At 54.9% G+C, this 10,941-nt stretch overlaps 6 protein-coding genes across 6 annotated transcripts; 3 read left to right on the top strand and 3 right to left on the bottom strand.

The window, feature by feature from the left end:
* Positions 1-2,546: 2,546 nt before the first annotated feature.
* On the top strand, positions 2,547-2,804 carry CCMA1212_000365 (uncharacterized protein; the record flags this gene model as incomplete). The annotated part of the gene is made up of 1 exon (XM_073697836.1): positions 2,547-2,804. One exon carries the CDS (start codon positions 2,547-2,549, stop codon positions 2,802-2,804), a length of 258 nt encoding a protein of 85 aa, XP_073563601.1.
* Positions 2,805-3,416: 612 nt separating this feature from the next.
* On the top strand, positions 3,417-4,085 carry CCMA1212_000366 (uncharacterized protein; the record flags this gene model as incomplete). The annotated part of the gene is made up of 1 exon (XM_073697837.1): positions 3,417-4,085. The coding sequence occupies one exon, from the start codon at positions 3,417-3,419 to the stop codon at positions 4,083-4,085; it is 669 nt and encodes a 222-aa protein (XP_073563604.1).
* CCMA1212_000367 (uncharacterized protein) lies at positions 3,684-4,274 on the bottom strand (the record flags this gene model as incomplete). Its single annotated transcript, XM_073697838.1, has 1 exon — positions 3,684-4,274. A coding segment is annotated over one exon (591 nt), but the record flags the coding sequence as incomplete, so codon positions are not given.
* A 55-nt stretch (positions 4,275-4,329) lies between these two features.
* CCMA1212_000368 (Inositol phosphorylceramide synthase catalytic subunit aur1) lies at positions 4,330-5,761 on the top strand (the record flags this gene model as incomplete). Its single annotated transcript, XM_073697839.1, has 2 exons — positions 4,330-4,733; positions 4,804-5,761. The coding sequence occupies 2 exons, from the start codon at positions 4,330-4,332 to the stop codon at positions 5,759-5,761; spliced, it is 1,362 nt and encodes a 453-aa protein (XP_073563610.1).
* Positions 5,762-7,404: 1,643 nt separating this feature from the next.
* On the bottom strand, positions 7,405-8,795 carry CCMA1212_000369 (Calcium/calmodulin-dependent protein kinase type I; the record flags this gene model as incomplete). Its single annotated transcript, XM_073697840.1, has 2 exons — positions 7,405-8,529; positions 8,616-8,795. 2 exons carry the CDS (start codon positions 8,793-8,795, stop codon positions 7,405-7,407), a joined length of 1,305 nt encoding a protein of 434 aa, XP_073563609.1.
* A 1,192-nt stretch (positions 8,796-9,987) lies between these two features.
* CCMA1212_000370 (uncharacterized protein) lies at positions 9,988-10,756 on the bottom strand (the record flags this gene model as incomplete). Its single annotated transcript, XM_073697841.1, has 4 exons — positions 9,988-10,072; positions 10,128-10,388; positions 10,459-10,716; positions 10,752-10,756. The coding sequence occupies 4 exons, from the start codon at positions 10,754-10,756 to the stop codon at positions 9,988-9,990; spliced, it is 609 nt and encodes a 202-aa protein (XP_073562987.1).
* Positions 10,757-10,941: the final 185 nt, after the last annotated feature.

Genomic DNA, 10,941 nt, shown 5'->3' on the forward strand with positions numbered 1-10,941 from the left:
AAAAAAAAAAAAAAAAAAAAAACAACGCCAAAGGAGGTCGCACCGAAGAGAAAGAAGAAGGAGCCAAGGGAAACCGTTGGCTGGGATCTGTCCGCATTAGTTGCTCGGTACTGTTCAATGTCGTCATCCTGCCTCGTCGTTCTCTCTTACAGGCCCAAAGCCTGCACCGCAAGAGAGGCCGCACCTTAGAGCGACAGGGCAAGTAGGCGATAAAATGACTTCTCACCGTTGCTCGTCGCCTGGCCGGGGGTTGTGAGCGTGCGTTGGTTGGGAACCCGTTGCGAGCTGCATGCTGTCCGAGATTCCCGCGCGCAAAAAAACAGGGGCAGGGGGGGTCACGAGAGATGGAGAGAAAAGAGAGAGATGCTGATAATCTCCATGGACATGTGGTTTCGGCCGATCGACCAACTTGGAGCTGCGCATGGCTTGGCTTGACTCGAGCTTCGCAACCTTTTCCGCCGATAGCTTTAGCGAGTCAAGCGGGCTGATACACGTATCTCTTGCAGCTTATCAGGTAGGTTAGGTGGTAGGCAGTAGCGGAGCATCGACCACGCGATCATGCGTTTGGTTGCAGTCGTTCTCGCGGCGGGGGTTGATATGACGATATGGCATCTTCAAGAGGGATGGCATGCGGGATACTGCGGCTTCTCTTTTGCGATGAGTCCTATCATCACATCATGCGGACAAAGTAGTACACTCGGTTGCCTTTAACCCGTTTGTACTGGGAGAAGAGCATATGTAGGTCCAGCCTAGGTGGAAGTGCGGGCCAGATGAGATGACGGCTGAGCCAGCACTGTGGTAGTTAAGCTCTGAAGGCATTCATCTCAAAAGCATAACCCGACGATGGTATCGGTCGACGCCCGTCAGTCGAGAGGAGTCGATGGGAATGGAATCAGAAGATATTACGCGCGCGGGTTATGACAGTGCTCACTCTACCTGGCATGAGGCATCTCTGTCTGCAGCGTGTCGTTGGTAGAGGTACCATTAATCCATGGCAAGAGGTTATGGTGCCGTTTGAAACGGCCTTGGTCCTCCAATTGATCTTCAAGCGCCTGGAGCTGAGAAAACCATGCGAACTGACATGCAGGGATACCTTTAGCCAGTTTCGGGGTTGAGGCCACCGATCCTTATTTCACTGGCTCGGTACGAGGAAAAGGTACCACTACAAGGGCATGTACTGTACATAAGCGCCTCGAGTTGGTGATGGCCTCTTTCATAGTCCTGCAAGATGGCACGATGCTGTCCCCATCACCTCGACCGAATCACTCGTACATGCGCTAGCTCGACCAAGCGGACACGGAGCATTTTTGGAGGCGACTCGGCTGCTCACCGCACGGACAGAACAGACGAGAGGCGAGAGAGAGGGAAAGAGGGTGAGAATGTGACTGTCGCGCGCTAGCGGGCTTGGCGCTCTAGCTGGATTCAACACCACGATCCGACCTTTGAGCTTGACCTTTGACCGTTCGCTGGCCAGAGAAGATCGCTGCAGCGGTTAAGCGACCGCCTATGCTTCCCTTTGCGTGCCGCGGGCGTTTGTCTCTGCTCACCGTACGAAGTTGTCAACGACTGAAGGGCGCCTCTGCTCTTTCTCTGGAATCTGGGATTCGGCTGTTGTCCTGCCTTGACGGCGCCATCCAAGCGCCTCGGCCGGCATTGCTCCAATTCGTCCCCTATCAATGCCGAGTCGGTCCTGTTGGAAGGGACTCGGTCGAGCTGAGAAAGGACCCGGCACCGAAACGCCCGCTTTTCTCCCCCCTCTCTTTGCTCTACGGAGCACCGAGTATGCCGCCAAAGATGCCGCAGTGAAGAAAAATCCACGGGCCACTTCCCTGGAGTGCTTCTAATTAATGGCTCTCGTCGGCGTTTGTTAACCTCCGGCAGCCCGACATGGGAGGCAATGGACTGTAGCATCACAGACCACCAACCATATGTACAAGACAAAGGACTTCGTTTACGTCATGCGTGCTCGCAATTCCAAGCAAACAAGGCAAACCCATGATTTATTGTATTTAGGTGCTGACAATAGAAAAAAGGGCTGCACTAGCAAGGAGATCGTTCTTTTTTTACGCCTCAGACAAAAGAAGCTTTCTGGATGGAAGCACTGGTCTGTCCGTCATCTGGAGGTTGAGCCGATTCCACATGCTCTTAGCCTCTTCCATGTGGAGGGATGATATGTGCCAGAGAAACGTGGAAGCGCCATCACTGTCAGCAATGGAAATTACACTTACGCGTATGAAATTTCCTCGCGGAGTTGCCATGTGGCCGCGTTTGACAAACAATGTCGATGAGCATGGAAATGGAAATGGAATAAAAAGAACAAGGGATGCTGCAGAGGCAAACAAAGAGAAAAGAGATTGGAGAGCAAAGCAAGTAAAGCACCGGGACACCGTCGACGCCGAGGCCAAAGAGAAGGAAGAGAGAAAAAATTCTTTGTTCCGCTCATCAGTTCCGCACTCCGTCCTCTGTCCTCCATAATAACGAACCTTACCAGGAAATTCCCTCCACGATTTTCCCCCCCAGCAGAAGCCAGAGAAAATTGTGCGCATATGTCGAGGCAATACCGGCTCTCTCGGCCCAGCAGACAGTCGCAAAAGTCGTTGTGCGATCCCCACCGCAAGAGAGCAGCAGCCACTCATCGACCCTGTGCAATTTCACCATCAGGCGCCCAGGGCCAAGCCGCCAAGACGGTCCAGGGATTCCGCCTGGCCTTGGGGGAGCGACTGCCAGCCTCGGAGCGGGAGGCCACGTACCGGTACTTTGCTGTGCCGGTGGCTGCCAGGTTGGCCCAAGAGCTTCAGGGCTGAGCTTGAACGAACTGGAACTCGACGCCTGAGATGTCCATTGAGGATGTCTCTTTTACACGACCAGCTCTGCGAACAAATATATTGCATGTGCAGACAGCAGCAAGCAGGTCAATGAGTGTTACGGGTGCCATCACTGAGCAGCAGCAGCAGCAGTGGCAGCATGTGTGCAGCTTCCAGTGGATGGTGGAGTGGTTGAGTCGAGGTACCGCTGAGAAGTACCGGTACCCTTGGGCCGCAGCTTCCGGGACTTGTCCCCAAACCGCTAGCCCGAGGCCGCTGTTGCCCAGTTGCCAGGCCCTGGCGCCGCACAGCGCAAAGGCCCGGGTGCCCGTCCAGGCGCGCTAACGTGGAAAAAGAGGCCGTTAGACGGGCAGAGAGGGAGAGAAAGAGAGAGAGAGGAAGAAAGGAAGGAAGAAAGAAAAGAGCAAGTGTGACGGAGAGAGCAAGTGCCTTGCTTGGAATACGCAGACTACCTGAGGTAGTAGTACAGGTACTTGCTGGCTGCCAATGGCACCGCCGCGATGCACGCGTGCTCGCTGAGCCTCTTGCCTCTTCCCTGCAGCGCCGGACGTCGCCCAAGCGCCGGTGGCCGTCTGTACTAAATCCGCCGCCATGCTGTGCAAGGCATTGCGCCACAGGACACGCCTCAGCCTGCAATGTCCTGACCGACGCTTGTACCGGTACCCGCCCGGCGGAGGTACCCAGCGCACTCGTACCGGTACACGCACCGCTGAGACCGCTGATACCGTACCGCCCTCCTGCACCTTGTCATCATTCCCTTGTCTTACCTCACAGCACGGCTGCCACTTACGACCCTCTTCTGCACGGCGCTTTGCTCGACCTTTACATACTAGACTTGTCCCCCTCCTTCGGCCGGCCTCACTCTCCTTTGTCCTCCATCCTCCCGCCTCGTCTCCTCGTGCTTCCTCCTCCTCTTCCCTTCGCCTCGCTTCCCCTGCGGCGCTCCTGGCCTTTCCCGCCTCTCAGTCCCTTGGACCAAAGGTCAACATTGTCCACAGCGGCCTTTTGCCCCGTCACGGACGCAAAAAGCCCTGCAGAGCCCGCGACGCTGCCAATCCAATTCGCCCTGTGGAACCTGCTCCTCGTCCCTTCGCCCTGGTCGCCGAACCGGTTTCCCAACCCGCACGTGCTCGTCCTCGTCAATCTCCTCGACACGCTTCGGCTGCGACGCTGTTCAGGCTTTTGCGCGCAAAAGCAAAGAAAAAAAAACAAAGAATCGCTGGTTTCTTTGGCATCTCGTCCTTGGGTATTATGAGGTAGTGTTTGGGGTAATCCGCTGTATTCATACTTTTGCCGACGGGCTTCGCTGCCGACGACTCCTTTTTTTCCTTCTTGCTTCTTGGGTGTCCGTCTCTTCACCGAAAGCCGTTGCTTTTTTGCTGCAAAAAGAATCGCGACAAATCCTTCGCCTCTGCACGACCAGGCGACCTGTGGTTCTCTTTTTTGAACAACTCATTTTTGGGCAAACGCGAAGCAGAAAGGAAAAGAACGAATCGCAACTACGATGATGGATCTGGGATCGGGAAAGCCCAAGCTGCCGGCTCTGCTGACGGAGCACGTCAACTTGGCCTTCCTCAACCGCCTGCCCGCCCGCTACGTGCGCCGACGCCCCCGGGCAAAGTCCAACACGACGCATCGCGGCGAAGACATCACGAGCCTGCAGACCTCGTTCAACTTCTGGGACGGTCTGCGCGATCTGCAGAAGCACCAATGGCGTCTGTCCGACCTGCAGTACCTTGCCCTGGCCGCGGTGACGCTCTTCTCGCTCTACATCGCTCCTCCGGCGCCCGCTCTGAAGCTGTTTGGTCTCATTGGTGCTGCGTGGATTCTTTGCATGCCTGCGACCCGCCAATTCTTCCTTCCGTCGCTGCCCATCTGGGTCTGGCTGCTCTACTTTTTCACTAGTCGGTGAGTTGGCTCCGGTCAGGCGATTGATATACAATGGTGATTGTCTCGCTAACCTTGCCCTGTTTCACAGATTTATCCCTACCGAGTATCGTCCTCACATCTGGGTTCGGATCCTGCCCGCTCTGGAAAACGTTCTGTATGGCGCCAACCTCTCCAACATCCTCTCGGCCCACAAGCACCCTATTCTGGATATTCTGGCTTGGCTCCCCTACGGCATCATTCACTTTGGAGCTCCCGCAGTGTGCTCTCTCATCATCTTCATCTTCTCCGCCCCTGGAACCACACCAGTGTTTGCGCGTGCCTTTGGCTGGATGAGCATCCTCGGTGTCACCATTCAGCTCATCTTCCCCTGCACGCCGCCATGGTATGAGAACGAACATGGGCTTGTCCCCGCCGCCTACGGCATGCCCGGATCGCCCGCTGGATTGGCTCGTGTCGACGCAATTTTCGGCATTGATCTGTACACCACCAACTTCACCAATGCGCCGCTTCCGTTCGGTGCTTTCCCTTCTCTTCATGCCGCCAATGCTGTCCTCGAAGCACTCTTCATGAGCCACTGCTTCCCCCAGTTCAAGTTCTTCTTTGCGGCATACGCTGGCTGGGTCTGGTGGGCAACCATGTATCTGAGCCACCACTACGCCATTGATCTGGTCACCGGTGGTCTCATTGCTGCCGCCTTTTACTACTCCTCTCGCGCTAGGTGGTTGCCTCAGCGCCAGGCCGACAAGCTGACCCGATGGGAGTACGAGTACGTTGAGACTGGTGACCATCACAAGGTGGCGGACGAAGAGTCGGGCCAGTACTTTAGCCTGGGTTTCATCGACCATCGCCGTGCCAACTCCAGCGACGGATGGACTGTCGCCAGCAGCTCCAGCTGCAGCTCCAGCAGTGGCACTCTCAGCCCCACTGCTTCAGAAGCCTCGGTTCCCGGAATGTTCGTCATGGACCTGACCAGCGATGGACAGGCCTGGGATGGACAGGTTCCACCAAGGGACGTTGACCTGAGCGAAGTCGTTATATCACGGTAATATCGTGTCCAGGTCTGAGGATGTCGCCGCTTGGTCGACGACACACAGTTTTCCTATGTATCATTCAACTCGTCACCTCTACGACAGGTGACTGAGCGCTAACGAACCCGCTTATGATTCGATTCAAAATCCGTACTTAATATCTGGCCAAGGCCGCTATTTTCTTTTCCAACACATCTTTGGCATTCATCGGCACAGCGAAATGGCGCATGTGGTGTTGATTTTCTTAACCCTGTTACTGGCGAGGAGGGGGGTTACGTCTTGGGTTCCGCACGGTCAAACCGGATACCAAACATCTAATACTGGGGAGGGGAGTCTGGATCGGGAATCATGGGAAAGAAAAGGATGTAATATTTCCTCCATTCGAACCGTCAAATGATTCGACTGCATATATTCGACAACGAGGGGGAGTACTTCAAACGATAGAGTACGTAATGTATACATACCAAGGAGATAATCCGTGCATGGGAGAGGGATGGGATGAGAACATGCACTGAACGCTCGCTAAGTGAGCCACGAGACGGGAACACTGATGAGGGATGAGAGATGGGAGAAGGCGAATCCAGGTATGGATATGGGGAAAAGGAGAGGGAAAGTTAACTAGGCCAGTGGCGGAAATACCAAAGATGCCGCTCGCTCAACCTTGTCTGAACAATAAAAAGACGCAAATGAACAAACATCCACGAAAGCTTGCCTACCTTTGCTCCTACGCGAGTTTCTTGAAGCTGAAATGACTCAATAAAGTGCATCTTGAGAGACTTATGTGTGCCCGGGACTACTAGGCCTCTTTACCTTCAGGGATAGAGAACTACGTATTGAGCCAACACTGATGCTAATCAACTCTTTGTCATTACTTGTAATCTCATCCCCATTCAACGATCAAATATAATTCTTCATTCACTTCCTATAGGAGACTTCTTCGTCATTAGCTCATTTGTCGTATCTTCATTGAAAGGGCATCCATTTACAACTCTCCCCTGTCCTCCTATTCCACGCACAGGCAATTAACCAAAGAATTGAAAAGACGAACCAATCAACTACTTCAATTAGGAGAGGAAAACAAAAAGAAAGAGAATCGATATATCCTCCCAAGGCTCAAGTGGACAGATATCAGTAAAACGGAGGAAATAGAACAATGAGAGGGAAATAGAATAAAGAAACATAAACGGAAATAGTAGACCCTGGGAAGTATGAGGCTCGGCCCCTTTCTTTCGTCCTTTCTTTCCTTCTCTCTCATATTCTCCCCCCCTTCTCCCCCCCCCCCCCCCCNNTTTTTTAATGTCCTCTCAGATAATAGTTAGGGACAATGTGACAAATAGCATAATTCATCATTGTTTCTTCTGTTTGCATCAAGATGAAGAAACCTGAAATAGGTACGGAGGTATAAGAGACTATATAGGAGAAATAACATGCTACATGTAGTTATCAAACCGTCTGCCAGCGCCAGCGATGGCATAACAGCCCATGTTTAATCTTGTCTAGAAAAGAAGAGGGATGGGAGCCGGAAAGAGAGAAGAAGACAGAAAAGCAAAAGAAAAGGAAAGAAAAAAAGTTCCCCATCGCCAGATCGTAGCGTGTCTTCGTCATTCCATCATCATTACTTCTTCGTGCTTGTGACTTTTGCTTTGCCCATTTTGCTGCTGCTACCTTGCGGCTTCGGGGTTCCAGAGGCCTTTGCTTGTTTGTACGACGCGGTTGGCCATGTTGCCCGGCTGCAGCAGCGCAGGCACATCGCTGGCGGGAGCCGTCGTGTTGCCCATGACGACGTCGTCGGCCTGCGATCTGTTGCTGTCCGCGCCGTCGTTGCCCTGGCTGGAGCCCATGGAGATTGCGCTGTCGTCCTTGCGGGCACTGGCGATGGGCGGAGCGGCGGCGCCGTTGTTGTTGTTGTTGTTGGAGCCAGCACCTCCTCCCCGGCTGCGCGCGGGCTCTTGAGAGCGGGCACCGTCCATGAGGAGGTTCTGAGCCTCGCGGAGCTTGTTGATGGCGCGGACGGTGTCGATGGCGGCGTGCAGGGTGCGGCGGGCGTTGAAGTTCTTCTTGATGGTGGGCAGCAGGTTCTCGCCGGCGCCGTCCGAGGGCGCGAGGCCGGCGACGAAGGCGTGTTGCAGGGCCTCGTGGGCGGTGATGCGCTTGTCCTGGTCGATGGTGAGGCAGCGGCGGATGAAGTCCTTTGCGGACGACGAGACGCCGCGCCAGTACTCGACCGGGGTGAAGCTGTAGTCGGCGTTGAGGATGGCCTGCATCTCCTCAAAGTCGGAGTCGCGGTCAAAGGGCGTGTAGCCGCAGAGGAGGAAGTAGGTGATGACGCCAATGGCCCAGAGGTCGACGGGCTTGCCGTGGCCCGTCTTCTTGAAGATCTCGGGCGCCATGTAGCCAGGGGTGCCGCAGGTCGTGGTGAGCACGTGGAACTGCTCCTCCTCCATGATGCGCGAGAGGCCAAAGTCGGCGATGAGCAGGTCGGCGTTGTCCTCGGGCGTGCGGAACAGCAGGTTCTCGGGCTTGAGGTCGCGGTGGACGATGCCGTGGTCGTGGAGGTATGCGACGGCCGAGAGCGTCGCGCGGATGAGGTCGGCCGCGTCGGATTCGTAGTAGGAGCCCTTGCGGCAGATGCGGTCGAAGAGCTCGCCGCCGAGGGCCAGGTCCGTGACAAGGTAGAGGTTGTTCATCGTCTCGAAGTAGTCGACCAGCGTCAGGATGTTCTGGTGGCCCATGGAGACCTTTTTGAGGACGGCGATTTCATTGCGGACCTGCGCTCCCGCAGCCGGCTGGTTAGCATCTTTGTCCGTGTTCTGCTACCGCGAGAGACAGGATTGAAGAATGCCGAGGACGATGTAAAGAGAGACTCGCATACCATGTGTTCTCGCCCCGCCATCAGTCGCTTGTTGATAACCTTGGCGGCATAGTAGCGGCCGGTGTCGATGTGGACGCATTCCTTGACGACCGAGTACGAGCCCGCGCCCAGAGTCTTGCCAACCTTGTATCTGCAAGGCTGGACCTGAGGCTGCTGCTGCTGAGGCTGCTGGCGGCTCATCGTGGGCGGCCCGTGAGAAAACTCGGGCGCGCGACGCCGGAGGAAGTGAGAGGCTTGGGAGGTGAGAAATGGAAGGCGGCGGACTTTGGAGGCAGATGCGTCAAGTGTTTGGATGGGCGGCGGGAAAAGGAGAACGGCGTTGGATACGCGATACAAGGCGAGCCTTGCTTGGTATGGCGTGAGCGAAATGACGCTCGAGGATCTGATGTATTCTGACGAGTTTTATGCGCAAGGAAAATGAAGGAATGGCTGCAATACTGGGATCTGGTTCAGTGGCCCACGGCTAAAGGGACTGTGAGGGAGTTCGGAGCAGTTTGGCGGTCTTGCAGGTTCAGGCCAGGTGGGGGAGGGGCCAAAGGGGGGGAGCCTAGAAGCGAAGCGGTTTGGAGGCTGCGGGCAGCGCATCAGGGCAGCCTATCAAGCCGCGATCTCAGAGGCTGATGACCTGAGCAGAGGAAGAGGCTGACGGACCAGGTTTGTCACTGTAACTGACGCGGGCAAGCACAGCAGCGAAAGAAAGAAAAGGCTGCTCGGAGCCTAGTCGCAAGGATTTACGAGGACATACGGTAAAGGGCAGCCAAAGGGGCGGTCATGCGTTGTACGTGTGCATGGGGGAGAAGGCTGTAGAATCGTGGTAATGTGCCAGTATTCGATTCTTAGTACCTACAAATTGGTCCTCTGTACTGTAGTAGGTAAGTACATAAGGTATATCTATGTCTACATGGCAAAAGCTGATCAAGGCGCGCAGATGGACTCTGCAAATATCATGCGTCTCAATTGTGACAGTTTAGCCCCTTGACTGCCTTCGATTTCTCTTCCCGATGCGGCCGATGGGAGTGAAAGAGACCCAGAGCCTGCATGCGCCCAGCGGCACTGAGATGGCCATGATGCGCTTCTCGGTGTAGCTTGTTGTTCTTGTCGTTTGTCACTGTAGAACAAGTCGGTGGATCCGAGTCGTGCTCTTGTGTTGAGCCTGCGTTTGCCCCCTTCACGTCTAATTCAAGCCTTGCTTCGCTCCTCCATATTCATAAAACGGCCATGGAAGCTGAGCGCATGAATCCAATGTCTCAGTGGGACGAGAATGACAAGAGAGAGAGTCAGCTTACATGGCAGCCAAATCCAACATGCAACAGCCAATTAAATAAAGAGAAAGAATGCTGTTATTCGGGATCCAGAGGGCTCCTGGAGTTCGCTATTCTGGCGGGCCTCTCCGCGACTGCTTTTTGGCGCTGTTGAACTTCTTGTCCTGGACTCGCGCCTCATGAAACCGCTTCTCTCTGTTGCATATTAGCACACTCAGATCGTTTCGACAACGCGAAGCGCCGCACTTACATGTCCTGGTGCTTCTTCTTTTTCTCGGCGCTGGTCTCGGCGGGAGTCCTTTCGCGGTAGATGCTCATGACCTCGTCTATGAGCTTTCTTCGGTTCTCGTCGACGTTGGCGGACCTTGACCGATGAGCTTGCGCCGAGAAAGTGAGAGAGTCATTGCCGGCAGTGTAGTACTTGGAGGACCGCACTGCGGAATGGAGGTATGTAGGGAGGACCGCGAGAAGCTCTTTCACAGGAATCACGGTGATTGCCTTTGTTTCGGTCCTGCCGGTAGTCGGCTGCAGTCAGCCATCGAGGTGCCCTGTCTTACATTCTCCAGGGGAGGCTTCCATACTTGTTGACGTGCTGGCCGCCAGGGCCACTGGACCTTGCGTACGTCGTATTGCCTTTGGGCAGCTGAGACGCATCAAACGAACTGTACCACAGTCGTGCCTCGGCCAAGGCGTCCTGGTCCAGCTGAGCATCGTAAGCCTCGTAGCGTTTAAACCTCACCGGCTGAGACCATGATAACGACGGCCTCGGTTGCCGCGGCGCGACGGCAGTCACCGCTGATCTCTTGGGCAGACGAGATAGTAAGAACATTGTGATGGTACTGGTTCCGTGCAGAGCATCTCAGCTGTCTCACACTTCATGTGTCGGCCCTAGCGAGATGCTTAATCGTGCCTTATCGGTGCATTTCTCGCAGATCTGGTGGTTCGCAGCGCCAGCCCCCCCAGTAATATCGATGCTCTGTTCTGGTCCCTGGATGCCCACCAAGCAACAACCGGGTAGAGAAGCAGAATCAGGAAGGATACCTTCTCAAAAGACAAGACCAGCA

This window comes from Trichoderma ghanense (genome assembly GCF_004382785.1).
Source record: "Trichoderma ghanense strain CCMA-1212 chromosome Unknown scaffold_0, whole genome shotgun sequence".
Lineage (NCBI taxonomy): Eukaryota > Fungi > Ascomycota > Sordariomycetes > Hypocreales > Hypocreaceae > Trichoderma > Trichoderma ghanense.